The 19982-nt window shown below is 40.5% G+C and overlaps 1 protein-coding gene across 1 annotated transcript; it reads right to left on the minus strand.

Moving 5' to 3' along the window:
- Positions 1–655: 655 nt before the first annotated feature.
- Positions 656–18160, minus strand: CPOX (coproporphyrinogen oxidase). The gene is made up of 7 exons (XM_045501746.1): positions 16568–18160; positions 14134–14277; positions 13760–13870; positions 12204–12345; positions 9738–9956; positions 5371–5475; positions 656–2596 (listed from the first exon to the last, which is right to left on the minus strand). Exons 1-7 carry the CDS (start codon positions 17094–17096, stop codon positions 2509–2511), a joined length of 1338 nt encoding a protein of 445 aa, XP_045357702.1. The 5' UTR covers positions 17097–18160; the 3' UTR covers positions 656–2508.
- Between the last annotated feature and the right edge of the window lie 1822 nt (positions 18161–19982).

Genomic DNA, 19982 nt, shown 5'->3' on the forward strand with positions numbered 1-19982 from the left:
TAGTCTTTGAAGTTGTCCCAGCCTAGGCATACAGGTGTCAGATGATTCCTGTCTGGATGAACTGTAACAGCAATAGACACATGGAAGGATAGATTGTAAGGGAACAGTGTTTGACCTTCTAATGTGATGCTCTTTAGCATGCAGAAGTTTTTCTCTCATTAAACATTCAGTTGAATATGTGGGTAAGCAGAGTTTAGTGATGGATATAAAATAGTGGTTAGAAATTTGCTCCAAAGCATTTACACACCATTCCTCAAATTTCCACCCCTTATGACCACTAATATGCATGTACAAGACACCAGCAGTTAGGTGTTCTGGCCATTTGGAGGTACACTCTGGGCCTCTAGTAGACTCAGAATAGACATCAATATGGATTTAAAAGAGAAATTCATTTTGAGGAACAGAATGATCTATTTTCCAATAGTTATGCAATTCTGTCTTTTCTGCCATAGTCTCATCTGTAAGAGGAATACATGCTTATTGAAGAGTATGAAGAACTGATACCCTGAAATTTTGAAATTTCATCTTAGTCAAATGCCCAGACCCCAACAGCCCTAAACACAACTAAACAGACTAGCAGATCTTTATAAGGCAATTTTTATCATACAAGGTAAACTGAGGTTTATTTGAACATTTGTTCCTATATGCCTGTATATTTTTTTCATTGAATCAGCTTTATTGAAGTATAAATCATATACACAATAAAAGTCCATGTTTTTCAGTGCCCCAGTCAATAAGTTTTGATAAATGTAAACAGTCTGGTAACCACTGCCACCATCAATAGATAGACCATTTCCATCCCCTCAAAATACTCCTTGGTTCCCTTCCACAATCAATTCCCCAGCTCTAGCCCCAGCAACTACTGATGTGCTTTCCCTTGCTCAAATTTTGGCTTTTGTCGGTTTTCACATCCTGTGGTCATATAGTGAGTCTTCTTCTGTGTCTGGCTTCATTCCCTTGGCATAATGCTGTTCTGCTATTCACCAGAGTGGTTGTTCGTTTTCACTGATGAGTAGTATTTTCACATACTGGTAAATCATCCTTTGTTTATCCAGTCATCTGTTGATGGGTATCGGTGTTGTTTCTAAGTTTGGGCTATCGCGAAAAAAGCTGCTATGGAAATCTGAGTGCAAAACTTCTATTTTTCTTGGGTAAAATACCTAGGGCTGAGGAATGATGGCTTTAGTGCTAAAAAATATTTATCTTCCCTATATCAATTACCCCTAAAAAAATGAAAAATACAAACATCTCTTAGTCATATTTCATAAAATTTATCAGCAGATCTGTTGTAAGATAGTTGAAGAGTCCATACATTTCCCAGCCCAAAAGAGTCACATACACAATCACATACATTTAACATATTCCAAGATAATGCTTAATAATATGAAGATACTATTCCTTACAAACTTCAACATATTATAAGTAAAATAAAATACACTCACATTATTATATGAACAAAGAAGACACACTATTCTATTGGAATTTACTACACAATCTCTAATTTAAAAAGAGGGCAACTTTAGTCCATCTTACAAAGAAATATATTTATAAAATGCCTACATGCTTTTCACACTAGTTATGTTGACTTTAATTAAGGAAGGAAAATATTTCTCATTTCCCAAATGAGAAACATTTCCTAACTCAAACATGCCCAGGATTGTTCTTAGTCTAAATTTGTATATAGAAATGTCTGGAATAGAAAATTTTAAATATCAGACTCCAGGGTTATAAGCTTTCACATTCAAAAGTGCAGAGAATCCAACATTAACAAATTATAGTTCTACAAAAATCAGAATTACATCTTAGATGTCCCTTATTTAAATAACAGTGATGTCACTTTAGAGTTAACAACTACAGGGAATTATTGAATTGTAACACATGCGGATACTTAGGAAATTTCAAGTGTTCCTAAATATCATTATAAAAATGAACATTTTACAATATTATTATCTCTAGAGAAAGATATATAAAGGTTACAATCAACGAAACTTCTGTCATGACAAAGTAAATGTTTTACCTTCATTTCAAATTGCTTTCTGAAATTGTTATGAAGTTCAACCTCACTGAATTAATGAAAATAAAATTTATCCCACCACAGATTTTTGGTGGCAGAAACTAAAACTTTAAAAAATACATAAAACAAAAATAGCATGAAAAGTTTCCTGACACAAGTTATATTTAGATTCCCTTAACTCAACACTTGGAAACTCAATTTTGTATTTTGTAAACTAGTCATATAAAATGATTCTGAAAGTATAAATGAGGTTTTTATCAACCAATTGACTCTGACAAGCTGCCATATCACCACCTGTCACTGGCAGCATCCTATGGAAACTTGTAGTACTTAAAACACACTCAGCGTCTGCCAAGGAAGCAGACTGCAGAGTGGAGAAGACTGGAGCTTAACACACAGGTTATTCACTGCCACACAGTGGCAACGCTGCGGGCCAGTGGAATGGGGCACTCATTCTGTGTCCCCCAAGCCCCAGGCAGGCCACTCCACCTGCATTAATGCACCCAGTCTCTCGGATGGCGCAGAACTTCCAGAATTTCCGCTTCTTTGGAGTTCTCTGGGGGTGAATGCATGTACTCCCATCTATACGAGTCCAAAACAAAAGCAAAACATGTAATAATAATAAAAATAATAAACAACACACATACCTCTTTACTCAAAATAAGTGAAAATTAAAATTCTAAGAGTAAAAAATTTCTTGTATCTCCTTGTCTCCAATGTACTTAATATGACTTTTACCCACTAGGCTTTTAAAAAATATTTGCTGCTAAAGAAATAAAATATTTTAATAATTTCTGAGCATCCTTTGGCTAATATTAATATCTCAGAGCTAAAATACACTTTTACTAGAAACCAGGTTTCATAAAATGTAGAACCACAGAGGATCCATGGGCAAACTTTTTTAGCTTGGCATTTTGCATTTATTTTAATGTGTTACTTTCTATTTACAGCAATAATACCAGTTTGCCTTTTTAAACAAATTCTCTCTCAGAAAAAATAAGAGTATAAAATGTAAGTGAATACCTCAGATAATATACAAATATAGTCAAAATGGTTAAGCTGTAGTATGAAGTCTGGCAAAACCTCGTTTAGACCAGGGGTTAGCAAACCTTTCCTACAAAGGGTCACATTAATAAATACTCTATTTTTGCTTTTTTTATTAAAAAAATTTCTTTTAATGTTTATTTATTTTTGAGAGAGAGAGAGAGAGACAGAGTGCGAGCAGGGGAGGGGCAGAGGGAGAGGGAGACACTGGATCTGAAGCAGGCTCCAGGCTCTGAGCTGTCAGCACAGAGCCCGATGTGGGGCTTGAACTCACAAATTGCAAGATCATCACCTGAGCTGAAGTTGGATGCTTAACTGACTGAGCCACCCAGGTGTCCCATATAAATACTTTAATTTAGGCTTTGTGGGGCCACATACAATAAAAAAAAAGAATACAACATTCTTTTTTGTTTTTAATAATCCTTTAAAAATGTAAAGTTCATTCTTAGCTCAAGGGCTGTACAAAAACACATCACAGGCGGACTTGGATTCATCTTGCAGCCTCAAGTTTGCACGTGCTTGGTATAGACTAGAAGAAGCTAAAAGTGACCTGTCATGTGAACTATGCAAATGAGCAAGGGGTTGATTTATAATCCACCCATATCTACAGCTTACAATGTACCTTATAATCAGGGGCCAGCAGTAATCAGGAGGACTACCTGAAGCCCTTAACTTATCTCTAGTTTTGGGGCACCTGGGCAGTTCAGTTGGTTCAGCTCCTGACTCTTGATTTTGGCTCAGGTCATGATCTCACTGTTCATGAGTTCAAGCCCTGTGTCAGGCTCCACATTGACAGTGCAGAGCCTGTTTGAGATTCTCTCTGCCCCGCCCCTACTCATGCGCACGCATGCATAGGCTCTCTCAAAAATAAGTTAAAAAAAAAAAAAAAAAAAGAACTTATCTCTACATCTTATTCACATCTCACCTCTAGGGTGTCAGGAACACCTAACAGTGACATATATGAGCTTTTGCTACAGACATGAAATCTGAAGAACAACAGTTATACAAGGACAGAGACAATGCCATTTTGAAGACAGTGACAACTATATGGGCTACTAATCTCACCAGGCTAGATCTGGATGGCAGAATGAGGCAAGGCAGACCTTTAGTGCCATCCAGCAGTCCATTCTTTTTTTTTAAATTTTTTTTTAATGTTTATTTATTTTTGAGACAGAGAGAGAGAGCATGAATGGGGGAGGGTCAGAGAGAGAGGGAGGCACAGAGTCTAAAGCAGGCTCCAGGCCCTGAGCTGTCAGCAGAGAGCCCGATGTGGGACTCGAACTCACAGACCGTGAGATCACGACCTGAGCCAAAGTCGGCAGTCCATTCTTATTTGGACATCTACCCTCATGGAGAAATGAAGATTCTAGTGCTTATAAAACAAGCAATGGTAATTTTTAAAAAATGTTTTCTATTTAGTCTGGACACACATCATTCTCACTTTCTTATGCACAAAAACTCAACTGTAGATCTTTATTAACCTAATAGCACCAACATAAATATCTCTGTCTTTATTTATTTATTTTTAATATATCTGTCTTTAAAATCTCCCTCCCCCCCATTTTCAAGTAACCTTTCTGGAAGCTCACCACAGCATCATGTAAAGCACAGAGAGAACGTGGAGCATGTGCAACAATCCCTCATACTTTCACACATGTTTGATATTTCATAGTGGAGAGTAAGACTTCCTCACAGGTGTAAAAATTACTAACAAAATTAAGTTGAAAAACCTGACATACGCTAACAAACTTGCTTCGCCCACAGCTCTTCCTAGAAAATCACCGAGTGGGCAAGGTCATTCTGGGCCCCTACACACCATCATCCACCCTATCTTCTTATTCCCTCTATACTTTCTTACCCCTCCCCCACAGAGCCATATCATTCATCCTGCCATTCATTCGTTAAAAAAAAAAAATAATTTTCCGGGGCACCTGCATGGCTCAGTCAGTTAAGTGTCCAACTCTTGATCTCGGCTCAGATCGTGAACTTAAGGTTCATGAGATTGAGCCCCATGTCGGGCTCTGCACTAGCAGCAGAGAGCCTGCTTGGGATTCTCTCTTCCCTCTCTCTTTCTGCTACTCCCCAGCTCGCTCGCTCTCTCTTTCTCTCTCAAAATACATAAACAAACATGAAAAAAAAATTTAATAAAATTAATTTTCCTTAATTATTTGACTGTGATTTTATTATAAAATCAGCAATATCAAAACCATTGAAGTCGTTAGGTAAGACACTGGAGTGTTCATATTTTCATGTTTTGTATGGGTTAGCAGATTGGGAGTGGAGGAATAATTACTATAATGAGTTATTCTTACCGAGCAGTTAGAGGTAAAGACATCAAGATGCTTTCAATCCTGGATCCTGGAGTGAAGAGGCCAAACTTTGTACCTCGATCATACACAAGGTTAAATTCTACATACCTGATGTAAAGACAACAAATAACATTAACGGCCAGTTGAGTAAAATCTTTCTTGGCCCATAACAAGTACCTCAAGGGCTTGGGGTGGGGAGGGGCCTCTTCCTGCCCATTGCCCCTCTCCCTCCCAATCAGCTGAACTGGCACAGGGAACACCAATCTACAGTCAGTTCAGTCTTGCCCATCTGGACAGGCACAAATAAAAGGGTATCCTACCCACAAACAACAGGATATAGATTCGGCCCCAACATGGCACAGTTACAAAACAAGAAGATTATGTTTTCCAATAAGAAAACAGAATGGACACAAAGATGAGAACTTTAAGGCACAAAAACAAGAAAAAGAAACGACATCCTTTATTAGGATAGAACAGCTCTTTCTGGTATTCCCCCATGAACTGAGATGTTTCAGAAGACCTCATTTCACTACCTAACTTCCATTTACTAAGACAGTGCAAAACGTTCGTAATTGAAAGGCCAGGCACAGCTAACAGCAGTCTATTAATAATTACTAATATATCCTAGATATTCCCTTTTCTTAAAGTAGTTGATAGCACTGAAACGCAGTCATATAATCCAGTCTTCCTGCAGATTAATGGCAATCAAAATAAAAAGCATTGGTTGGGTTGCAAGGCTAAATTTTATGTTTCTAAGAAGACTATCCTTAGCATCAACTGAAATTTGGTTTGGTAAATTTGTTTTCCACTAACTGCCACATGGTGTCAGATCTAAACTCTGTCTAGCTGAAAAAAATCTGTGATTGGCTTTAACATCATGGGATCTCTTGTAAAAGGTCATTTAAACTTCAAAGATAATTTTTACTACTCCTAAGAATTTAGAACAATCCATAAAGCTGAAAATTCCATGAATAGACACCCTTTCAGATCATTTCTCAACTCATTCAGAAACTACTTTCTTGGTCTAAACTTCCCTCAGGCGGCACCTGGGTGGCTCAGTCGGTTAAGCATCTGACTTCAGCTCAGGTCATGATCTCATGGTACGCGTGAGTTCAAGCCCCGTGTTGGGCTCTGTGCTGACAGCTCAGAGCCTGAAGCCTGCTTATTTGTTTACCCACTGGTTAGTCTTTAATCACACGTGGAGGAAGATATTCTCTAGAATTCCACAGTACATCAATTTTTAGAAAACACCCTTCTGTGTGCAAACTTGCCAAAGGCCTTGAAAAAATTTAAATATATCCATGGATCCCTTTTTAGTCCTCAGCATTTATTTATCATGGATTGAATTTTATGCATTAATAACTATTTAACACCTTCTTATAAGCCTGTTTCAAAAGATAATGTAAGTGAAACTTCTTAATTTCTTCCTTGCTAAGAACACAGAAAAGAATTGGTCTCTCAGCCACCTTTTTCACCCCAATGCTGACTTTCTAAAACATGGTATTTAAGGGATGGCTGGGATTCTCTAGTTTGTGCTAATGTCTCTTTCAAAGACTCCTGTATGGAACTCCCTAAATGAATTTGTTGTAAGGATCCTTGAACTGCTTTCCTTTTTTTGAGTGAAGGATGCCCCTTTCCTGACATTAGGCTGACTCCTACAAGGTTTCACTTAGTTCTGATCTTTCTGATCCTTCCCATACATTTATCCTCTCTGAAGTGCCTGTAAACCATGAATGAACTTTAGCCATTCCCTTCAATTTAACAGATGCCTAAATTTTATCTTGTTTCCCTTCCCTAAAATACAGCAAAACAACAGTAAGTTAAAGATCTTTTGTTTCCTGGGCACCTAGCTGGCTCAGTTGGAAGAGCATGTGACTGTTGACCTTCGGGTTGAGAGTTTGAGTCCCATGTTGGGTGTAGAGATTAATACATACATACATAAACTTTTTAAAAAAAAAATTCTAATTAAAAAAAAAAAAAAGATCTTTAGTTTCTGGTCTCCTGTGAAAAAGAAGACTGCAAGAGTGAAGTTCAAGGTCTGGGGAGAGAATAGTAGAAGTGGGTAAGAGACTAAAGGAAATTCCCAAGTAAGGGACTCAAGTCGAAAAGGAAGCAGCCTGACCACAGCAAGGGAAACTCCTACTTGGAGGGGAAGGAAAGGAGCAAGGTATAACGTGTGAAGGATGCAGATAGGGCTGTGAGTGCAGTGTGTAAAAAGGGGAAGACAATGCTGACAACCGTAGTCAGGACCTGGGGTTATCTGAAGGCTCAGAGTTTACTGCCATCTTAAGGCCCAGAGATACAGGGGGTAGGAGGTTCTCAGTGAGAAACACTCCCATGTCGCATCACAGAAAATTCATCTAACACCCCACACTTATACGTAACTCAAAAAATACCTGATGTGCAAGGATTCACACAAATGGAATTTTCAAAATGTCTTGTCATTACATAATGAAAAAGCAGAAAACAAAAGAACGCAAAACATTGTTCCTACGTCTAAGAAGTTTTAAGGCTTCACTTCATTAGTATTCACAAAATCTGCCAGCTTTGCACATCAAATCCTGGGCAAAACTAGAATATTGTACTTTCCAGAGGGTTTTTTGCAAATTTTCATTGGCTATTTAATGTATAATCAACAGTGCTATGTTGGTTTCAGGTGTACAATATAGTGATTTAACGATTCTATACATTACTCAGTGCTCACCACCACAAGTGTGCTCTTAATCCCCTTCCCCTATTTCAGCCATGCCCCCATCACCTCCCTTACAGTAACCCCTAGTTCGTTCTCTGTGTGTGTTTTTCTTGTTTGTTTCTTTTTGACTTTGTTCGTTTGTTTTGTTTCTTAAATTGTACATGTTATTCGGCCATAAAAAAAGAATGTGTCTTGCCACATGCAACCACATGGATGGAGCTGGTGGGTATCAAACTCAATGAGTTAAGTCGGTCAGAGAAGGACAAATACCATATGATTTCATTCAAACGTGGAATTTAAGAAATAAAACCGCATGGAGTTTTAAATTATCCTCTTGGGTATACCTTCCCCACTAAACCATGAGCTTCTTTTCACAGATGCATGTTATACTCACCGCTGTAGCCGGGACAGTGCCTAGCCATAAGGGTTGCATAATAAATGTCAAGGAAATGAAAAAAGGAAGGAATAGTAAAAGTATTATTTGAGAAATCATGGGACCAAAGAAAGAGTCCCAAACAGATGCACTAAGAAACTTCTAACAAGAAAACTTAATCAACTTCCATTTTCCCAAATTTCTAAATTAAAGGACCAGATCACACAGGCGGCCATAAGAAAGAATAAACACAGATATTTCTCTTTAAACTTGAAACATTATTTAAGTTGACCTCTTCAGGGACTAACTTTACCTCCTCAAATACTGAAAGTTTTATTTGCCTGAGATAGAATTGACATGAACGAGAAAATCCATGTTACAGCCATGGACCAGTATTACAAATGAAATTAAGACAGCAGTGAGAAATTGACGTGAGCTGGCAGAGTGGATCATTGGAGCTGATCTGCAAATATACCTCGGGTGAAGACGACCTCAATGTGGTCACCCAACTGGGCTCTAAGCTCAATGCACACAACAGGGTGGCTGAGGTTGAGTATCTAGTAAGAAATCAAAACCTGCTTCAACTACTTAACTTCCTTTGTGTATGGGAAAGACTACCAGTTTTGAGGTCACGGTGACCTGCTTCTACATCTGGGATCTTTTATTTACTAGTTGTAATCCTGGGCAAGAGACTTACTTTTCGGGGAGGAAGTTTTATCACCTGTAAAATGATGATAATGACACCAATCTCACAGGTTTGTAAAGAAAACTAGATGCAATCTGTCTAACACTGGCTGGCACACAGTAAGGACTCCATCATTAATAAGTATTACCATTAAGTGTAAATAATTTCTGAAATGGTTATTTCCATTCTAACAACTTCCATGAAACCTTAAAATGGATGGAAAAGTGTGGGCTTCCAAATCTACAAAGTAGCAAAAACATTAAGTGATGCCCATATCTTGGCGTAAGGCTGCAAGGAACTGCTAGAAGACTAAAAGAAATCAGCTGAATTAAATTCAGCAAGTACTAATACATGGCTCCTACGAATCTCTCATATACAGACAAATGAGGTAACCTCTGCTGTTTTTACAACGCTATTTCAGACAAATCTTAATATTCATTTGATATTCACCTAGTTACCAAAAGAAGTTCCAGTTAGTACTAATACAACTCTAACAAAGTACCTGCCCAAGGCAACACATCACCCTCCATTCATTCACCCACCACCGCTGCTCCACCCTCCCCCGCCCCAAGTCTTGCAATGAGATGGTCTATTCTCCTGTCGCTCACTCGCTCACTCACCGTCCTCTCCGCAGCTGCTGCCACAGCTTCTCCTGGGGGGTGAATGAGTCATCACAGTGCTTTTTCACAAGAGGAATATATGAAGGAACCACAGCCTGGGCGCAGCTCTGCACAAAGCGAAACACTTCTTCCTTGGATGGAGAGTCAAGGTCATCAAAAAAGATGCCCCCGATGCCCCTCCGCTCCCCACGATGGACTATAAAAAAGTAATCATCACACCTGGAAGACACAGCAAGGCCATGTCAGGGATCAAAGGGGGAACAAAAGGCATGAATGTCAATGTGAGCATTTCAGCTTATCCTTGACTGATGCCAAAGCAATGTCCTTACTTTTCTGCCCAACTATGAAAAATGAAACTAGGGCTTTAGACACATTTCCTGTAAGTAGCAACCATGTAGAAAATGCTTATGCTTTCATCTGCAAAGCAAGGAATAGAACACATATCTAAAGGATGTGGAATTCTAAGAACTTTAGTGAAAAAGAAACAGAGTCCAGTATTAAGAGTGTGTTTTTTATTTACTTATTTTGAGAGAGAGAAAGAGAGTGCATGTGCTCTCGAGCATGAGTGGGGGGCGGGGCAGAGAGAGAGAGGGAGAGAGAATCTTAAGCAGGCTCCACGCTCAGCATGGAGCTGGATGCAGGGCTCGATCCCATGACCCTGGGATCACGACCTGAGCTGGAATCAAAAGTTGGATGCTTAACTGACTGAGCACCCCCAGGCGCCCCAACAGTGTATTTCTTAAAACAAGTGATGCTGCTGCCTTCAGCAGCACTGGGGCTTTTGCAAGAGGCAGGACAGGAATCCTCCACCAACAACACCAACCAGGTCTGACTGGGTGCCAACCCTTCGGCTCTCAAGTCAGGTCCTTTATTCGCCAAAGGAAGCACAGCAAATAATCTCTAAGGTTCCTTTCAGCAATACAATGCGGAGTCTCCATAGCGGGCATGACTGAGAGAAGGGCTGGTGGAAGGAGAGGTTCAGAGAACGTCTAGGGACGTATGAAAGCTTACCCCTGTGAGGCAGCACATGAAACTATCCATCTGCTCCTGAGGCTTTCCCCTCTGTGCCCACTAGACCAGCTTTCCTAAAAAGTCATTTCCTAAATGCTCAATTTGTAGAAAATAGTTTACATTGTGGAAACAACTTTTTAGATGATCTCTATAAACAGAAAAACCTGTACAAACAAAAACTAAAAGCTATTTAAAAGGTTCCATTAAAAATAGCCTTAATAGTTTAAACCAGCAAAACAAAACAAAAAAACACAAAACCAGTAGCAGATGCAAATCCCTAGAACTGATGCAATGGTATAATTCACCTTGACTGTGACTTGTTGGCTGTCCTTTACAGGCACATTTTATTAACATAGTTGAAGACCATCCTGGGCAAGGCTGTGAAGTCAGCTTTAACCAAATCACACTATTTCAAAATCACCAGAAAATTAAGAAGTTTGCTAAATACTTATACTAAAAACTTCTTTTTTAGCTAGTCTGCATCCTAGATGTCTTAGTAACTAGTATTACTCAGATAAAGTCATCTCAATAATGGCAATAAGAGGAAACCAAAAAAAGAGAATGTCACCCAAACCAGTCCTCTTCCTGGAAGGAGGCTGATTTGTGTGAGTGTGTGTTTGTGTGTGTGTGTGTGTGTGTGCGAGAGAGAGACAGAGAGAGAGAGAGAGAGAGAGAAAATCCCTCCATCTTACATTCATGCTTCCATAGCTGTGCAATTTTCATTAGTAGTATCAATCAAAAGAATATATCTTTTCTGAGAATTTTAAAGCTGAACTCCATACCCTTACATAATATCAACATCCCACAATTATTAGCTCTAAAAACAATGCAAAACAACAACAACAAAAACACCAAAACCTTTCCTGTTCTTCCTTTTTCAAGAATGTCAATTAGCTCTAGGCAGAGTTGAGTACGTTATTCTTATTCCAAACAATTTATGCTTATACTCCATTTCACTTCTGCCAAATATCTTGGATCTCCTCACAACTCATTTGTTTCCCTTTTCTTTACCATTAGAGTTTCCTTAACCAAAGTTTCCAATCCCAGTCTTCTTCTTGTCCAAATCTCTGGTATATCTGTATCTTTCCCTAAAAGTTCTCTGACTCTTCCCATGTCTGAATATTCCCATGGCAACAAACATTCTCATCTGGGATGAGAAGTTAAAAGCCTACCCCAGGATTAAAAAGCCTCTGATTCTCAAGCATAGATCACCTTAAAATTTATATTCCAAATCATTTGGGATCAAACAATACACTGCTACCCAATTATTCAAATATTCCTAAATAAACAACATAATAAAACCACTTCAAACTAGCATTCTACTTCTGGTGCCAAAAAAAAAACCAGATCAATCTTCATAAGCTGAAAAACATATTCAGTGACATAATATTGCCTTCAGGATCTACAGGAGGAAGCAACAGAATATATTTTAGGTGTTATGACATCTTTACCTACCATTTTTTAAATTTAGGGTAGAGATCAGGACCATGCTGGTCACAAGCCTCCTTTAGAGTTCTGTGGAAATGGACAGCATCCTCTTGGTTCAAGTATGTTGGAGTGAGGTCACATCCACCACCAAACCACCACAGCTTGTTACCTACAAAATCGAGACGTGTGATTTTCATGCAGACTTCGGACTTTGAGATGTAGCACACTATTCACTGTATTAGCAAACTTAATTTATCAGCTTAGTTTAACATGAAGTGGGTGACACTCAAATAATATTTAGGGGCATCTGGGTGGCTCAGTAGGTTAAGCATCCAACTTTGCCTCAGGTCATGATCTCATGGTTCATGGGTTCAAGCCCTGCATCGGACTCTGTGCTGACAGCTCAGAGCCTGGAGCCTGCATCTCCCTCCCTCTGTCCCTCTCCGGCTCATGCTCTGTCTTTCTCTCAAACGTAAATAAACATTTATATATATATATAATTTAACTAAATTTAGCTCTGAATGGCCAGTAAAGCCTAGGCAGGAAAGAAAAGGTAAAAGAAGTATGAAATCAAAAAGTGACAGAGTAGGTCCAGGCAGGAAAATGATATGCATGGCAGAGAATGATGAAACACCACATGGGTGGACCAGGAAGTAGATCTCAACTCTGGCTGCATATCAGAATCACACGAGGAGCATAAAATGCCTCTGCTGGGTCACAATTAAAAAACAAACAAGCAAACAAAAAACAAACAACAAGCAAATCTCTGGCCCAGGTATCTGCAGTTTATAAAAGTTCCCCAGGAGATTCTGATGTTCCCTGTATTAAAAACCACTGCCCGTCCCGCCTTAAGCCCAGAAAGGGCAAAAACACTTACAGAGGGACACAACTTACCATTTGAGAATAACTATTACATGCGTTTAGTTGGGTCTATAGGCTGTCAGTGCCAGTTACCAACTTCTAACATTAAAAGGTTGAACCAAACTAAATGTCTTCAAAATGAAAGTTAAATACATCGACTTTAAATACCACCACCTCCAGAGAGACCACCAGCCATAGAGCGGCACTGCACAGACGCTCCGCAGGGTGGTAACAGTAGGTCCGGCTAATTTGGAGACATGGGCTGAACTACACGTCCTTAATGAGGCATGATCAACTCCACCTTATCTTAAACCCACTAATAACACGCTGGTGACTAGCAGAGCAATACATTTGGAAGATATTTTCACATTTTCACAAAAGCAAGTTCTCCATTTCGACTTGACCTTATACACGAGGTTTTCCTTTGGATTTTCTTTCCTGTGCAAAGAACCCTGTGTGCACTTTGAGGCTGAGATTCATTAAATCATTCCTTCTGCGTTGGAGGAAATATGGGGAAGTTCAGAGCCCAGCCAATGCTATTTCCACTTTTCACCTCTCGTGCATCATCCATTGCACCTGCCAAGGAATAAGGCTTAATACGCCTCCTGAAAACCTCGTTAAGATTTATATATTCTTTCTCACATTCTTAAATTATGCCCCCCGGCTTGTTTTAAAATTCATATTTGCACAATAATATTTTCCACAGCTCCAGGGATGCTTACCATCAGCTTCTTCTACTTCAAAGTATCTGTAGTTGAAATGGATAGTAGGAGCATGAGGATTCTTGGGGTGGATAACAGAGCTCACACCCATAGCAGAAAACGGCAATTTACCTGGAAAGCAAAACACGTGGTGAGCTCCACTTACTCATCGGGCTTAAATCACTCCAACTGGGTTTCGGGACCAATTTTCAAAAGCTCCTTTTTGTCTCTTAAAATACAATTTTTAAAAAGTAAATGTGAACATGCTTCTTTGGCATGTGCACCCTAACGTGTTTTTTTTTTTCCACAGAAGCAATATTTATTGTACAAATAGAACTCATGGGGAATAAAGGTTTGCAGGGACTTTTAAAGGCTGTCGAGACTGCCTGATTTACCATCTTTCGTCTTCAGAATTTTCCCTCTGCTTCTCATTTGTTTCGCTGCTTCCTCAGAAAGATTTCCATGAACAACAGAAACGCTCACCCCAGCCTTTTCAAAAACATGCCCATCTTGAAGTACGCAGCTGATGCCACCACCTCCTGTTTTTATAGAAATACAAGATGAGGAGAGAAGGTAAGGGTGTATGCAAAATCGAAAACAACGCTTGCATGAAGGTGGTGGGATTGGGAGTGACTTTCCTCCTCTACTGTCCAAATCTTCTAGACCATCAGGATATTTAGCATTTTAAAGTACAATGAAATTAGATAACTAGCGTAGCTTGATGACACTGCGACTGCCTAGTGGGCAAATATTCTATCTTTCCCACAGCACTAAACTGAGTATTTCTTCTACATCTAAAATAAATCACTGGAGGGGTGCCTGGGTGGCTCAGTCAGTTAAGCATCCGACTTGATTTCTGCTCAGGTCATGATCTCAAGGTTTGTGAGATGGAGCCCCCACCCAAAGGGCTCGGTGCTAATAGCTCAGAACCTGCTTGGGACTCTCTCAATCCCTTTCTATCTGCTCCTCCCCTGGCCAAGTTTGCTCGCTCAAAATAAATAAATAAACTTTAAAAATAAAATAAATCACTGGAATATTTTCCCTTCAAATACTACTGTTCACAATGGCATCCATTGCTTATGATACATGAGAGAAGTCCAAAGTTAAAAACAGGTATGGGTATGTTTGAGGAATGTTCTGTTATTACCAAGTTTAAGAGCTCTGTATTAATTGTTTTTTCTCAGTGTGCTGTGTACCATTTAATTTTGTTTATAGGCACTTAAAAAACAGTAGACATTTGAACTCTTCAGGGATTTGGGCCTTTAAACTGAATAAGATACACATTAATATTTAGGTAGATGAGATTTACTACTAATAGGTTTTTTTTCTTAAGACACTAGAGTTACCACAAAGGCAACTGTTCATAGAGGTACTTGTTTGTCTTTATTTCTAAGAATTTTTAGAGCTGGATGGGACATAAGACTATCCAGTGCAACCCCTGTACATTTCAAGTGAGAAAATGAGGCCCAGAAAGACAAAACACTTTATCCAACATCACACAGCTGGCAAGTGGTCCAATTTGTTTTAGTGCTTTCTATGCATCAGATAATATTTTAAGCACTTCATATATCATCATCCCTACAATCCCCTCATATAGTATCTAATCTCATTTCAGAGAAGAGGACACAGAGGCACATCAAAAATTAAGTAACTTCTGAAGGCCACAAAGTTACTCTAGTACTTGTGGTTGGGTCCTTGTTCAATGGTCTTCACTTGAAAACATTATAAGATAGATAACACTACAAAAGATCAGATTTAACCTCACTTAATAGAGATGAGGCAGCATCACAGCTCAAAAGCTGAGGAGAAGGATGCTGTAGTATTCCTAGCTAAGAAGCCAGGAATTCTTCAAGTTTATGACCAAGATGTGGGCTTTCCCTACATAGGCAATAACAAGGTCATAAATACATGATTCTATAAAAACTGGATTTTTCTTTACTGAAGTACAATTGACACATAACATTATATTAGTTTCGGGTGTACAACACAATGATTCGATATTTGTATACATTGCAAAATAAGTCTAGTTACCATCCAACACCACAGAGAGTTACAAATTTTTTTTTTTCTCATGATGAGAATTGTCAAGATCTACTCTCTCAGTAATATATGCAATACGATATTTTTGGCTGTAGTCACCATGCTGTACATTACATCCTTATGACTTATTTATTTTATAACTGGAAGTTTGTACCTTCACCCATTTTGCCCATTCTCCTCACCCCCCTCCTATCTGGTAACTACTAATCTGAAGAACTGGGTTTTGCCACTGGAAGGGAAGATTGTCCTAGCAGGAAGTCTGAGGGGTGCTTTTGGTAGAACTACTGACAAGCCAAATATTTCTTGCACAACTTGGGAAAAAGACATAATGACACAATGACAACCTCAGTTGGAGGAGTCTGGCCAACACTTAGCAAATAGGAGGCAAGTTAATCTTTCCATCTCTAAAGAAGGAGGAGAAGGGGGAAATGCACCCAGAGAAGCGGATGAAATGTGAGGAAAATCGATGCTCAATTACAAATATGGACACCCAAGTCTGTTGGCTAAAAATAACCCTAAAACTATTACGAAAAGCGCCATTAAAAAATCGCATAGACTTTGAAACGTCCAGGAATAGAGTAACAGATCTGCATCTAGAGGTCTGCAAACAGAAGCCTGATGACCCTTACAGTCTCAATCTTCCTAAAGGTGTCCCTTCTAACCTAGCAGCCGCTCTGTAGGTACCCCTTTCCTACTCCCAGCCCCTATTCTCCGTCATCTGCTGCCAGCAACCTAAATCTCGATCTCTAACCCCCGTCTCCACCTCCCGCTAGGCGCCGGCCTCCTCACCTTCCTTCCTGTCCCACCGGTCCACGGAGAAGCGGGCGCCCCCGTCTACCTGTGCCAGAGCCTGGCACACCTGGGCCTGGGTCTCCAGGATCAGCAGCTCCATCTTGGTCTTCATGTCGCTCGGTCTCCCACGCAGCTCGCGCAGGTCGGTCACAGGCAAGGCCATGAAGCAGCTGCAGCGACGGGCCAGCTCGTCCTCCTCCTCAGGCTTCCCCGACGAAGAGCTCCGCGCCCCCGAGCTCTTGGGCACCATCTCCGCCCGCTGTACGTGCCCGAAGGCGGCGGCGGCCAGCCCCGCCAGCCCGGCCAGCCCCGCCAGCGCCGTGGTCAGCCCGGTCCCCAACCGGGAGGCTCCTCCCGCGGTCCGGCCGTGCCCCAGCCCGCGGCACTGCTCGGTGCCAGCGGAGCCCGGGGGCCGGCAGATGCGTCCCGCGGCGCAGCGCCCCGGCCAGGCGCACAGCGCTCCGCGACCGCCCCGCGCAGCTTGCCAGCAGGAGCCCGCGCTCAGCCTGCCCAGGTGCAAGGCCATACTGCCGCGCTGTCACCTCTAGCAATGCCCACGTCTCGGAGATCGGTCCCAGAGCTTCTGGATGTCCCAAGCTGGGGAGCAGCTCTGGGAGTGGAAACCTTGGCGGGCAAGAGCTACTACCGGGTCGGCTCTCGGGCGGCGGGCGGAGGGGCGGGGGATGCTGGGAGCTGTAGTCCGGCTCCTGTCGCCGCCTGCAGGGGCGCGCCGGGGAGATAAAGAATCCAGTCCCCAGAAGGGCGGGTGCCAAGACAAGGGACCTGGATGCCGAACGTGCGAGAGGGCTGTGTAAGTAATGAGATAAGAGGCTTTCTGGTCACGTACAACCTCTGGTCTGCTATCCAATCAACCACAGGGTGTAGACAAAGTACACTGAGGACGCTGAGGACCAATGGAGCAGAAATATGGCCAGAGTCCTTCCCCATTTACATTTACAATTTACAAGTTACATTTTCAAACAGAGTTGAAAATTCTGGCTCTGAGTGTATAGGTGGCCCCTTCGTGCCCCGTTTCCAGTCCAGGAGACTTTCTAGAATTTGCAGGAGTGGCTTGGGGCGGAGCCTGAGAGACTCCTTCCGTACCAACAGTTTTTAAAGCGAGTCCGCAAGGTAGTAAAGGGATGCTAAAAAAATCCTAGTAAAAGACTTTAAGAGAGTTCATCATTGCAGTCTTTCCAGTTCTTGATCCTGCACTAACCAGTTGATTCTTTTAGAAATAGGAAAAGCAAAGTGATCATTTTACTAAACACCCGTAAAAGTAATGCCCTGGTGTGTTTGGGTGATCAAAGAATAACATTAGACTTAAAAATACATATCACCCTACAACTGTGGCGTGCTGCCAAGTATTTCTCACCTTTTAGTACTTTCAACAACTCATGTAAGCTAGGCGGGGCAAACATTTGCCCTGCTTTCTCCCTGCTACTACCAACACACACACACACACACACTTCAAAAAAGATGTAAGAAGCTAACATAGATTTGACAGATTTTTGTTCTTATTGTTCCTGTAACATACCACAGTTTTGCGTTGTCTGAACATGAAAGTGTTAGAAAGACTGTCATGGAATGATTTTAATTTCCAGTAGTAGATAATAATTTAAGCCACTTGTGGTGGTCTCTACAAGTTTTTAGTGGCTAGATGCAGTGATGGAACTTCATGGCTATGGGTCAGACAAGCTGTTCAAACCAGTGTATCTTATCCATCCACAATTGCATCTGGCAACTCTCAAAGTGGGACACAACATTAGCTGGGTAGGTATGCTTGACTCACTAGCAGATTCAATAAAAGATAAAGGTTTGGATTGAGAAGTGAATAGACTACTTCGGTGGAAGAATACCATTGGATTTTAGCCATAGTGTAACATGCTGGGAGGCTGAGTTGCAGGAGGAAAGGGAAGATAAGAACTATCACTGCAGTAAGAGTTGTTTGCCTCTCCTAGATGCCTGTGATAGGGTTTGGCTGGGCCTGGGGATAGCAATTGAACCTCATTAATGGAAAGAACCTCTCTAGCACATTTTTCTGTAAGAACCCCATTCATTATTGCTCTGATTCTGAGAATACTCATAAAGCTAGGAAAAGATCAGCAGACACAGGCCGCTTTGAACATATGCACAGTCAGATAGTCTGGTCTTGAGCCAACTGTGTACTAATTTGCAGGTTTCCATCCCTCCCCATCCTTGGCCTCTCTTTGCAAAGAGCTTGCTCTCCTTTCCTCCGGTTTCCAGAGACTTCCATACCCTTACCTTATTATGCTATGCTAAAGAAAGGCCTTTATAACTTTCAAACTTAAAAATAAAATAGCTAGTTATTTAATCAGCAAAAATGAGTTTATCTGGGCATAGCGGAAGAATTGTAACTCCAGACATACAAACTACACCACACCATAGACAAGAACAACAATACAGAGGAACAAAGAAAAGGAGCTTCCTTTTATAGAGGAGAGAGTTGGGAAGGGTTGTTTGGAAGGAAATTTCATAGGAGGAGAAAGAGAGTTCAGAGTTGTGGTGGCTTCCCATTGGCTGAGTTGTGACAGTTTCTCATTGGCTGGGTTGTTGCTGGGTGAAGAGTAAATCTTCCTCCTTCCTGAAGGGGTATGCAAAGTAAGATGTAACTGATACTGAATAAGAACCATCCCTTAATTTTTTCCTGACCTGATTTTGGATTGGGTTTCATTTATTCATTTTCACACAGCCTGGTTAGTATGAATGTAAATTACCTTCCTGTGGCTACAAATAGTCTCCAAGAGATTTAAGACCTATTTGTCAGCATGGAATAAAAAAACATCCCCTATTCAAGCAATTTCAAGCTTTTTAAAGCTAGTGAGGACAAATAATAAGTTTATAATAAGGTACAAAACATAAAATGTAAGGCTTCTCATCCTTTTTTGAGCCTGGTTTCCTGCACTGCTTTATGTTCTATATGATCCTGCAAAACAAAAAGATTTTGAATAGCCTTGTACAAACTCATGAGGCATATATATATACGTATATACATACATGTATATACGTGTATATATGTATGTATATATGTATATATATAGTGGTTATGTATATATATATATATACCACTATATATATATAGTGGTAGTGAGATAGCAAAGAAGTGGACTTTTTGATATTTTTCCTCAATTTTTTAGAATTTATATTTTAAATGTTTAGGTCTTTATATAATTTTATTTTAGAGGGAGATCGTGTGTGTGAGTTGGGGAGAGGGGCAGAGGTAGAGAGAGAGAAAGAATCTTAAGCAGGCTCCATGCTCAGTGTGGAGCCCAATGCAGGGCTCAGTCTCACAAACCATAAGATCATGACCTGAGTGGAAATCAATATTTGGATGCTTAACCCAACTGAGCCACCCAGGTGTCCAGAAATGTTTAGGTCTTTAGAGGCAAAT

The sequence above is a fragment of the Leopardus geoffroyi genome, chromosome C2, assembly GCF_018350155.1.
Source record: "Leopardus geoffroyi isolate Oge1 chromosome C2, O.geoffroyi_Oge1_pat1.0, whole genome shotgun sequence".
NCBI lineage: Eukaryota > Metazoa > Chordata > Mammalia > Carnivora > Felidae > Leopardus > Leopardus geoffroyi.

Coding starts and splice junctions, on each gene's coding strand:
- CPOX (XM_045501746.1), bottom strand. CDS start 17,096: ATGGCCTTGCACCTGGGCAGGCTGAGCGCGGGCTCCTGCTGGCAAGCT. Junction 9,957..12,203: donor TACCCTAAATTTAAAAAATG/GTAGGTAAAGAT, acceptor TGTGTCTTCCAG/GTGTGATGATTACTTTTTTA. Junction 5,476..9,737: donor CAGCAGCTGCGGAGAGGACG/GTGAGTGAGCGA, acceptor TCTTTACATCAG/GTATGTAGAATTTAACCTTG.